General features: G+C 39.6%; 1 protein-coding gene across 1 annotated transcript in view; it reads left to right on the top strand.

Moving 5' to 3' along the window:
* The first annotated feature begins 378 nt into the window (after positions 1-378).
* The window catches only part of HERC2 (HECT and RLD domain containing E3 ubiquitin protein ligase 2), a 439,756-nt gene continuing 427,507 nt past the window's right edge, over positions 379-12,627 (top strand). The window contains exon 1 of the mRNA XM_006898588.1: positions 379-450. Coding sequence (XP_006898650.1) covers positions 379-450 — 72 coding nt within the window. The remainder of the gene's footprint in view (positions 451-12,627) is intronic.

Raw genomic sequence — 12,627 nt, 5'->3', positions numbered from 1 at the left:
TTTGATTTAATATTTTTATCGTACTCTTGACTGTCTTGGGTTAAAGGGCATATGGTGATGCCATTTGCCTTCTGACGGAGTGTTTCCTGTCTGTGTATGCAGCTTTCTGATTTAAGGGGCAAGGAATGATATTGTCACTTGCTATGTGATTCTAGGTTTTGCCGATCAAGGAAATCCTGCGTTAACTCTTCCTTGTACAGTGTCCCCGTTCCATCTTTCTCCTCACTCCCTTGTCCTCCATTCTTCGGCAGCTCCATATCCTTCCCTTTTCCTGCAGGGAACCTCTAGGGAGATTCTTTAAAATTAGGAAAAAATTTATGTTTTCAGCATGTCTCTTTTACTTGCAGGTCTGACAGCTGGGAAGTCAGCGGACGAAAAATGCCCACTGATTCATTCTGTTTGATTGCCCAGACTCGACTGGATTCCAAATGGTTGAAAACAGATATACAGGTGGGATTTTCCTATGCTTTTTTATTGGTATGTTTCTTTTGAGTCCATTACTCTTTAAAGATCTGATTACCAACTAGTTGTTGACTCCGCTGACTTTCTAGTAGACTTTCAGAAGATGTAAATCATGACGAGATTGCCGTCTTTCCCCAGCGAAGCAGCTGGTGGATTTGAACCGCTTGTCTTTGTTTTGGCAGCACAGCTCCTTCCCTATAAGCTTTTTGTTTTCCTTCTTGTATTGTTTTTCCTAGGTTTTAGCATCAGGTTATCAGGTTATGAGATATTTAGCATATCTCATAAATTAGAATATTCCTTTTCCTCTTTTATTTTGGAAGATTTTAATATATTGGCATTATACTATCATTAAGTGTTTAGTAGAAGTGGATCAAGTTGTTCAGGCTTGGAGATTTCTTCATAGGCAGGATAATCCTTGTGAAATAAATTTCTGTTTAAAAAATTTTTTTCCATTCATTTGTTGCACATTTTCTTTCCTTCCTCCCCAGCCCACTTTGCAGTGCACTCCGATTATTCTAGTATATATAATGCATAATCATATATTTCTTTGAAACGATTGTTTCCTTCTTCTATTCTAATGAAGCTTCGTCTGACATACATTGGGCATTTTGCAAGGAGCGACCAGTTCTTGGAGAGGGATGATGAGATGGATCGATTCTGTGAGTGGAGTGGTGGGAATGAATGTGTTTGAGACAGTGAGGTTGGCAAAGGATAGAATGGCGTTTAGGGCTGTTGTACATAGGGATGCTATGAGTTGCAAATGACTCGATGGCACATAACAACAACAACATTCTAATGCAATGATTTATTCATTCCTGCCCTAGTCCCTCTCCAACCCTCCCTGTCCTAGTTTCCAAGACTGGCACTGTGCAGTATTTGTCCTTTTGTGACTGAGATAGTTCATTTAGTTAACATCTAAGAAAACAAACAGATTCATCCTTGAGAGGGTTAAACCTGGCTGCTCCTTGGAGGCAAGGATTCTGGGGCTTCGTCTGACATACTTTGGACATGTTGTAAGGAGGGACCGGTCCTTGGAGAGGGACATCATGCTTGGAAGGGTGGATTGATTCAGTGACTGGGGTAATCGGGATGGGTGTGTCAGAGGCAGTGCGATTGGCATAGGATAGATCAGGGTTTAGGTCTGTTGTACATAGTGTCACTATGAGTCGCAAGCTACTTGACGGCACATAACAACAACAGCATCCTCTGGGTTCCCCCATGCTGTAAAATATTTTACACGTTCATTGTTTTTCAGTGCTGCATAGTATTCCACTGCATCAACGAACCATCGTTTTTCTTTCCATTGGGTTTTTGAAGGGCACTTGGGTTGCTTCGTATTGTGAATAATAGCAGTGAACATGGGTGTGTGTATTAGTTTAAAAAAGGGCTAGTTAAGGTTTTGTTTTTAACAGTGGAATGTAAGTTGGGTCTTGCTGAGTAAGAGAAGCAGTTTTATTTCCTGTAACATACAATCTGTTATTTGTTTGGATGGCTGATTTTGCAGATTGTGTACGGGAGCATTTTAGTTACAGTTATTTATAAGTACTCAGAACCTGAGTTTTAGTTTTGTAAGGAATTTTTGCTTGTACAATAGTGACAGCTATAAATAAATCTGGATCATCCTTGGACATAGCTTAGTCACTGCGTAGTGATAGTTTTTGAGATGTTTAGGTAACCACTGGGCATCATTATGCTAGGCAGTGAAGAGACTGAGATTGTTAGCAGCTTTAGTTTGCTTGGTTCCACAGTCAACACTCCTAGTACCAGCAGCCAGGAATTGCATTAGGAAAGTCTGCTGTCAGGGACATTTTCAAAGTACTGAAGAGCAGCGATGTGAGTATGGAGACTAAGGTGTGCCTGATCCAGGCCATGGGCTTCACAGTTATATGCTATGCATCAGAAAGCTGGACTAGGGATGATAGAAGGTGAATTGATGCCTTTGAGTTGTGGTGCTGGAGAAGAGTATTGAATATACTTACCGTGGATGGCTAGGAGAATAGTTTCATCCTAGAGAGGGTGAAACTAGGCTGCTTCTTGGAGGTGAGGATTCTGAAGCTTAGTCTGACATACTTAAGGCGTGTTGTAAGAAGGGACCAGTCCTTAGAGAGCAACATCATACTTGGGATGGTGTAGGGACAGTGCAAGAGAAGAAAACCCACGATGAGATGAATTGACTTAGTGACTGAGGATTGCCAGAGACAGTAAGGTTGGCTCAGGATAGAGCAGGGTTCAGAGCTTTTGTACATAGGTTCACTATGAGTTGCAGACGACTTGATGGCACATAACAACAACAACAACAGTTAACTAAGAAGAGAAATACTGAAGAAGAGATGTGAATTAATATCAGGTAATCTCTTATGCTTTGCTTATGCAAAGCCTGTACTTGGACCAGGAGGCATTTGTCAGAACAAATTAAGGAAGCACTTTGTGGTTCAAAATTGGGAGAGATATACGCCAGGGATGTGTCCTATCTCCATACCTTTTTAATCTATATGTGTAACAGATTAACTGGGAGGCTGGGCTCTATGAGGAAAAATGTGGCATCAGGATCGAAGGTAGACTTCTCAACAGTCTGCATTATGCAGATGACAGAATCCTGCTTGCTGAAACTCAAGAATACCTGCATCTCTTGCTGCATAAGGTCAAGGACTGCAGCCTTCAATATGGATTGAAGCTCAACATCAAGAAAACAAAGATTCTCACCACTGGGCCAATTGGCAGCATCATAATGGATGGTGAAGAGATTGAGATTGTTAATAGCTTTAGTTTGCTTGGCTCTACAATCAACACTCTTGGTACCAGCAGCCAGGAAATAGACAATTACATTTGGAAAGTCTGCTGTCAGAGATCTCTCCAAAATACTGAAGAGCAGAGATGTCAGTCTAGAGACTAAGGTGTGCCTGATCCATACCATGCAGTTACTTGCTGTGCATCTGAAAGCTGGACAATGACTAGGATGATAGAAGAATTGATGCCTTTGAGCTGTTGTGCTGGAGAAGAGTATTGAATATACTGTGGATTGATAGGAGAATAAATAGTTTGCCCTAGAGAAGGTGAGACCAGGCTGCTTCTTGGTGGCAAGGATTCTGAAGCTTCCTCTGACATACTTTGGACATGTCACAAGGAGGGATTAGTCCTTGTAAAGGACATCACGCTTGAGAGGGTGAAGGGACAGTGCAAGAGAAGAAGACCTTAGATGAGATGGATTAATTCAGTGACTTAGATAATGAGGGTAGGTGTGTCAGAGACAATATGGTTGCCACAAGATAGAGCAGGGTTTAAGGCTGTTGAATATAGGGTTGCTATGAGTCGCAGTGGCTTGATGGCACATAACAACAACACTCCTTTAAAAACATTATTTTTGAAGACATGAAGATTATTTCAGTTCTGTTTATTTTGTTTTTATGACTAGCCTCATTAAGAGGAGTGATCAGTGTTTTACATCAGAAACAGTGGGAAGAAAGTTGCACTTAGACTGTCTGATTTTATTTCTTAAAGTAGTTGGAAACTTACCTATATACTATTCATAAGTAAAAGCAGTATGTTATTTTTACCCCTAACATAATTATTTGCAAAGTAATGTAATTGTTTCTTTCATGCTCTAAGACTCTTCATCAAGAATCTAGTATTAAAGAGATGACAAAATATACTTCCCATAACTGTAAGTACAGTGTATGAATTCTGTGTGGATATTGTGGTGACTTATTGAACCAGAGAAGCAGAGAATGTTGTGGGAGGAATAGCTTATGTCAGAATTGGTAAAAAATTGGATACAAAATTGTATGTTTGACTTCTTGATTTACAGGTTTCAGCTTTAGGCTGAGCTGATGGTGTTTGTCCCTGCTCATAAGTTCTGGAAGGTCACACTCTTCTAGCTTCATGTTGTTTGTACCAATGCCAGTTTTCTGCCTGTCTTTTATGCTGATAAGATGACATCAGTAACAACTCCATTATGTACAATATGGCTGTAAATAGATGGTTCTAACAACCACCAATCCTCAAGACTTGTTTATAAGAAAAATTAGAGAAGAACAGTAGCATTTCACTACTTGTATTTTTTATCATCTCCTTAATACTGTATGATTCTTTTTTAATTTTATTAATTTTAATGAAAGTTTAGAAACTTTTCTCCCTGCCCCCCCCCAGTTCACTCTTCTTGAAAAGTAAAAGAAAAACTCTTTCATTGTTATGCAATCCCTTCCCTCCCCCACATCCACTCCACTGTGTAGCCTTTATTCTGGACGCCTGTCATCACAATAATATCTAATCTTATGTCCCTTTTAAACAGTTCTCTCCCTCATCTGTTTCAATGCGTATATGTCATTCATTCCCTCGTTCTTTGTCTTCCTTCAACCCTGATGTCAGTAGCCCTATCAATATTTGTCCTTTTGTGACTGAGATATTTCACTTAGCATAATGTCCTCCAGGGTCACCCATTTTGTATAATATTCCAGTGTGTGAATATACCAGAACTTCTCTATCCATTTGTTTGTTGATGGGCACTTGGGTTCTTTCAGCTCTTTGCTATTGTGAACAAAGTCTCAATAAACGTGGGTGTGTATATATCTGCTTGGGTGGTGGTCATAATTTCTTTAGTATGAAATTCCCAGTAGTAGAATTTCTGGGTCAAATGGTTTTTCTATCTGCAAGTTTTTGAGAAAGCGCCATACAGCCTTCCATAGTAGTTGCACCATTTTACACTTCCACCAACAGTGAATAAGGGTTCCAGTTTCTCCACAACCTTGCCAGCATTTGATGTTTGCTGCTCTGTTAAATTTTGCTATTCTTACTGGAGTGAGATGATATCTCTTAATCTTTTGGTGAATGAATACTCTATGATTCTTGATGAAGTTCTGTAGTATGAAAGAAACTATTAAGTTACTTTGCTAAGATTTTAAATAGTTAACCCCAAAAGAAAGAAACTATAAAATGTTTCAGATACCTCTTTTTTTCCTGAGGATATGAAGTTCCAAAAGCAGTTTTTTCAAATCCGTTAAACCCCTCCCCCCCAAAACACCCCTAAAACCTACATTGGGGGTAAAAAATAACAGTGCTTTTACCCCTAGTTTAGGGGTAAGTTTCAGTGTTCATTTGTTGCCCATTCTTATCTTGCTCTCCCCATCTCTGTCCTCAACTACTTGTATTTTAACAGTGGTTTTACACAGTATTTTGTTCTTTAGTGACTGAGTTATTTCTAACTCAATATAATGCTCTTTAGACTTTCTGTATTTTCTTCATTGTTTTATGTGATATTTTATTGTGTCAACGTATATCTCTGTTCATTTGTTAGTGGACACTTGGGCTCCTTCCATCTCTTTGCTTTTGTGAATAATGCTGCGATAAACATAGGTATGCTGACAGCTGTTTGTGTAACAATTCTGATTTATTTAGGGTATATTCACAGTAGTTGAATAGCTGCATCAAATGATATTTCTATTTTTAACTTTTTCAGGAAACATCAGACTGTCTTTTTTAGTGCTTGTACCGTTTCACATTGTCACTAACTGTGCGCGAGAGTTCCAAGTTCTCTGAATCCTAGTCAACATTTTTTGTTTCTTGTTCTGTTTTGTTCAACTTCTGTTGTTGCTGAGGTGAAAGCATATCTCATTGTGGTTTAATTTGCATATTTACACTTATTGCACATAACTAGTGGCCTTTGGCATTTCATCATATGTTTGTTGGTCATCTGAAAATTCTCTTTGGTGAAGAATCTTTTCATATCTTCTTCCTATTTTATAAATGGATTATTTATCTTTTTCTTATTGAGGTGCTGGAACATTCTGTAAATTTTAAATGTGAATCACTTGTCACCTGTGCCATTGCCAAATACTTTTTCGCCCAAGGCTGTGGGATTTCTTTTCACCTTTTTGGAGAAGTTTATTTATTGGTATTAACCTCTCCTGGTTGTGTGGTTTTGGCTATATCTGCAGACTTGTTCCTGTCAGACTTGTTAGGTCCATTAGGTGATACTTTCACCTTACCTGTTCAGTCTGTGTGCTGAGCACACCAAGACAATTTCATAAAAAGAAATGTGACATCAGAATTAAATCAGAATTGGAGGAGGAGTCATCAGCAATCTGTCTTATGCAGATGGTACAACCCTGATTGCTGAAAATGAAAAGATCTTGAAACGTATGAAGAACAGATCATTTGGGAGGCTGGACTTTATGAGGAGGAATATGGCATTAGGATCTGGGGAAGACTCACCAACAAACTGCATTATGCAGATGACATAACCTTGCTTGCTGAAACTGAGGAGAGGACATTAGGTGTTTACTGCAGAAAATCAAGGATCATATTCTTCAGTGGATTGAAGCTTGACATAAAAAAAGTCTCACCAGTGGGTCAGTTGGCAGCTTCATGATAGATGGAGAAGAGATTGAGATTGTTGATAATGACAGATTGCTTGGTTTCACATCAGTACTATTGGTACTAGCAGTCAGGAAATTAAAAGATTGCACTGGGAAAATCTGTTGTCAGGTACCTCTCCAGAGTACTGAAGAGCAGTGATGTCAATCTGGAGACTAAGTGCGTCTGACCAGGCCGTGGTCTTTGCAATTACTTCTTATGCATGAGAGAGCTGGACAGTGACTAAGGATGATAGAAGAAGGATCTATGCCTTTGAGTTGTGGTGCTAGGGTAAGAATGTTGAAAATACTGTGGCTTGCCAGGATAATAAACAGGTTTGTTTTGGAGAGGGTCAAACCAGGCTGATCCCTGGAGGCAAGGATTTTGAAGCTCTGTCTCAGATACTTTGAGTACATGGCCAGGATGGACCAGTCCTTGGAGAGAGATGTCATGCTTGGAATTGTGGAGGGACAGTGCAGGAGAGGAAGTCCCAGGATGAGATGGATTGGCTCAGTGACTGGAGAAATGGTATTAGGTCTGTTGGAGACAATGAGATTGGCTCAAGATAGGTTAGGGTTCATATAACTGATGCACATGGAATTGCTATGAGTCACAGGCCACTTGATGGCACATAACAACAACCAATGATCAAATACTACAGCCTTCAATATGGATTATATCTTAATATCATGAAGACAGAAATTTTCACCACTGGACAACATTATGATAGATGGAGAAAAGATTAAAGTTGCCAATGATTTAATCTTATTTAGACCCACAATCAACACTGTTGGCACCATTAGTCAAGAAATCAAAAGATGGGTTACATTGGGAAAATCTGTTGTCAAGGACCTCTCCAAAATGCCAAGGAGTAATGATGTCAGTTTAAAGACTAAGGTGCAGGTGAATCTAGCCATGATCTTTTCAGTCACTTTGTATGCATCTGAGAGCTGGATTGTAAGGATGATAGAAGAATCCACTATTTTTTTTTTTTCTTAAGAAGAGTACTGGATATCCCAGGGACTGCCAAGAGAACAAATAAATGTCTTAGAGAAAGTGCAGCCAAGGTCCTGTTTCAAGATGAGGATGGCAAAGCTTCATTTCACATACTTTGGGCATATTGTTAAAAGGGGCTAGTCTTTGGAAAAGGATATCATTGTTTGAAAGGTCAGTGAAAGAGAGGAAGACCCTTAGGGAGATGGATTAACACAATGACAGTAATAGTGGGCTTGAGTGTATCAGAGATAATGATAATGGTGGTGGTTCTTTTTTTTTTTGAGTTGGAATCTACCCATAGCTGACCCTCCAGCAGGTTTTCAGGGGTAGTAAATTGGAAGATAAGAGATTGCCCATCTTTGTCCTGTAGAGCAGCTGGTGTGGATTTTAACCATACACCTTTGTGTTGACAGTTCATTTCCTTACCAGTAAGTCACCAGAGCTCCTTGGTCAGAATGATAACGGTTTTTAAATTTGTTCTTACTTTTTCTCTGATGATGTTTACAGGTTTTAGTTTTTTGCTCAGTCTCTGATCCACTTTGCATTGGTTTTTGTGAATGGAATGAGATTTTGGTCTTATTTCAGTTTTTTGCAGATTGATGTCCAGTTTTGCTAGTACTGTTTATTAAAGAGGTTGTTTCCCCTCTTAATGGATTTTGTGTTGTCAAAGATTAGTTGACCGCAGGTGTATGGGTTGATTTCTGGGTTCTTGATTCTTTTCCGTTGTTCTCTGTGTCTGTTGTTTGTTAATTGCCTTTGAGTTGAGCACAACTTATCGTAATCAAAAGGCCTGAAGCCCCTCTACATCTAATGGCATATTATTTTGATGTGGTTTTTCAGTAGGTGTTGAGATCAGGGAGTGTGATGCCTGTTGATTTGTTTTTTTCTTTCAGTAAAGCTTACAAAAAGCTCTTTTATTTCTATCAGTAAATGTCCAGAAGCACCTCTGCTACTAAGCCTTGGCCCCAAGATACTCAGCTTTAGCATCATGGGTCAACACAGCCAGATTTGCCAACTACTTTGAACAAACTCCTGCCAGGAGACTCTCAGCTCTCTTATTCTGTTGGCCAGGAAGCCCATTATCCTGTTACCTGCTGGTTTCCAGCAGCCATTTCTTTGTTTATGCCTCTTTATCTCATCGTAAGTATTATAGCTCTCTGTCTCACTCACAGATTTAGGAGTTTTTCATTGCAGCAGTCCCTAGTCAAAAGATGTGCTCTACTTTAAGGTCTTGTTGGTAGTACGGGTCTTCCCCTTTTTGACCCCAGGCTAGCTCATTCAAAACTAACTCCTTTCTCTTGTTAGGGTTCCATACATCTTATTTGCATGACCTCACCCCCACAAGAATGCCATATGCCTTATATACATCATTAATGACCTTTTCAGTCCCCTGGGTGGACCGTATACAACTTATAGAAGAGCTGTATTCAGTAATCTATGATACTGTAGAAGAGCAGTCACCATTTGATTATTTTTGTTAAATGTTTCTTTTATTTAGCACTTAACTATCCTTTAAATTTTTTAAATGTGTGGGGAGATGAGACATGAGCAATTTCTTTAATCTTAAGGCTCATACACCATGGCTTTTAGAATAATTTTTTTTATTGTTTAAATTTTTTATTCTTCCTTGTAATTTTTTTTTTGTGCATTAGCACCATTTAATTTTTTAAATTTATTATTTAGTTCAGTGACAATTTACAGAGACTTTGGATTTCCATTCATTCATTGTTGCACTTTTCTCCCCTCCCAACACTCCCCCCATGGGAAAGTCTGCTGATAGGGATCTTTCCAAAATACTGAAAGACCATTGGTGTCTCTATGGAGGCTAAGGTGCATCTGATACAGGCCATGGTCTTTGCTATCACTTGTTATGCATCAGAGAGTTGGACAGTGACTAAGGAGGATAGAAGGAGAATTGATGTCTTTGAGCTATGGTGCTAGAGAAGAGTACTGAGGGTACCATGGACTGGTAAGAAAACAAACAGATTCATCCTGGAAAGGGTTAAACCAGGCAGCTCCCTGGAGGCAAGATTGTGAGGCTTCGTCTGACATACTTTGGACATGTTGTAAGGAGGGACTGGTCCTTGGAGAGGGACATCATGCTTGGGAGGGTGGAGGGATGGCGCAGGAGAGGAAGGCCCTCTATGAGGTGGATTGATTGATGACTGGGGCAGTTGGGATGGGAGTGTCAGAGACAGTGCTATTGGCACAGGACAGAGCAGAGTTTAGGGCTGTTGTACATAGGGTTGCTATGAGTCACAAGCGACTCGACGGCACAGAACACCACCACCACCACCGCCACCACCACTGCCACCGCCACCACCACCACTCCCACTCCCCCGTGGTACACTACCCTCTTGGAAAAGTAAAAGAAAAATTATTTCATTGTTTTACAATCCCTCCCCACTGGTCCACCCCACTATGCAGCCTTTGCTCTGGACTCCCGTTATGACAAAAATACCTAATCACATACCCTTTTAAAACAGTTTTCTCCCTCATCTGTTTCAATGCAGTATACATTATTTAACCCATCTTTCTCAGTCTCCCCCCCCAACCCCAAGGTCAGTCCTGTTTTACAACAGTGGCACCATGCAGTATTTGTCCTTTTGTGACTGAGATACTTCACTTGGCATAATGTCCTCCAGGGTCACCCATTTTGAATAATATTGCATGAGTTCTTTGTTTTTCAACGCTGCGTAGTATTCGATTGTGTGAATATACCACAGCTTTTTTTATCCATTTGTTTGTTGATGGGCACTTAGGTTGTTTCCAACTCCTTGCTGTTGTGAACAAAGCCACGATAAACATGGGTGTGCATGTATCTGCTTGGGTGGCAGTTCTGGTCTCTTTGGGTTATATTGCCAGTAGTGGAATTGCTGGGTCAAATGGTATCTCTATTTGCAACTTTTTGAGACAGCACCATACCGCCTTCCACAGTGCTTGCACCATTTTACATTCCCACCAACAGTCAATAAGGGTTCCAGTTTCTCCACAACCTTGCCAGCATTTTGTTGCTTGCTGTTTTATTAAATTTTGCTATTCTTACTGGGGTGAGATATCTCATAGTTGTTTTGTTTTAGAGTAATTAAATTTTTTTTTTTAATGAACATTTACAGAGACTTTGGATATCCATTCATTCTTTCCTTGAGAATCTTGAAGTAACTACTTAACTAATAAAGCTTTTTGTTAATAGAAATATTAGTGGAATAATTCTTAAATATAAATTTTAGCACTTTGGTATAAAATCACTTCAGTGTTGAGTTGAAGGCCTGTAATGAGGCAGGCATATGCATACAGGACAGTGGCCTAGTGGTAAGAAGGGATCCTGCCAACCTAAAAGCATTTGGTTTGTGGCTACCAGCTGCCCAGCAGGAGAAAGATGGGATAGTCACCTTCCCTGTGAGTTACATCCTGAAAACCTCCTGGAAGGTCCGCACTAAATGTTTCAGAATGCTTTTAAGTGAATTTTTATTTATCTGATGTACTAACAGTGCTAGGGGGGGCTCTGGGGGCCTACTGGTAAGGTGCTATTCTGCCAACCCAAAGACACATTTCAGATACAACAGCTAGCTGCTCTGTGGGAGAAAGATGAAACACCATCAGTGTGAGTGACAGTTTCTGAAAACCTGCTGGATGGTCAGCTATCAGTCAGTTCAGATTTGATGCCAAACAAACAACAGTGCTTGGTTCTTAAACAGTTCAAATATTCTTCAAATATTATAATACCTTGGAAATAAAGGTAAGAGACTTAGGGTTTTTAAAAAATAAAATGTCTTTCTTTTTGTTGTAGTTGTTGAGATTATACAGAGTCTATCATACACCAGCTAATAGTTTCTGTATGTATAATTCAATGACATTGATTACAGCATTCTTAAAGTTATACTACCATTTCATCCTCAGTCAGTAACATCCAGCAAGAAATTATTCTCTCATTAATATAAACTCACTGACCCTTATGTTTTCTGTCCAAATCTTTTGAATATCTCCTGTTAGTTTGATTCCATTTGGAAAGATCTTGAAAAAGCATAGTCCTTAAGGCAGTCGTTTACTAGTTTAGCTAAACGTTTGTTTGACTTCAGAAGGTATTTTTGGATTGAAGTGTAAATTCATCTCAGTGGTTAGGCTCTGTCCATATCGCCACAAAGTCTAGATTGCATGAGAATTTGAAATTGTTGTTTTCTCCTTTTGATCAGAATTCTTCTACAGAATCTTCACTTGAGATCCTTAGTAGTGGTAGCTGTTATTCTCTTCTGGTCTCATAATAAAAAAGACATTGTTTGGAGGCAGTTAGTCACAAACAGGTATTCCTTGGAGGCAAAGATGATAAAGCTTACATATTTTATTGCTAGGAGTGGCTAGTCCTTGGAGAAGGACATCATGCTTAGAAAGGATGGCAAAGGAGAGTAAGACCCTTAACCAAGTGGATTGACACAGTGACTGCAGCAATGGGCTTGAGTGTGTCAGAGATTTTGCGAATGGAACAGGATAGGACTGGTTCAGATCTGTTGTTCACAGGGTCACTATGAGTTGACTCTGTGGTACCTAACAACAGCAAATACTATATTTTCTTCAATTCCTGTTGCCCCAGGAATTGTTCTCTATTTAGAGAACAGTTATTATACTTTGAATGGCTTCTTGCAAGCTTTTAAGACATAGGCACTGTATAGTGAACTAGGTGATAGAGCTGTTGAGTACCATTGCAGTACTGAGTCTGCAGGAATCTGGAAGCTGCTTGTCTTCTTGCTCTGTTAGAAGATATTTTCCTGTCATTTGCTCCCCTCTGGACTGCAAAGTGTTTTCCCAGGTGGGTCCAGTGGGGAT

Source organism: Elephantulus edwardii, unplaced genomic scaffold, assembly GCF_000299155.1.
Source record: "Elephantulus edwardii isolate Elephantulus edwardi_28Jun2011 unplaced genomic scaffold, EleEdw1.0 scaffold00234, whole genome shotgun sequence".
In the NCBI taxonomy this organism is placed as follows: Eukaryota; Metazoa; Chordata; class Mammalia; order Macroscelidea; family Macroscelididae; genus Elephantulus; species Elephantulus edwardii.
This window is presented reverse-complemented; position numbering and strand designations above follow the sequence as displayed.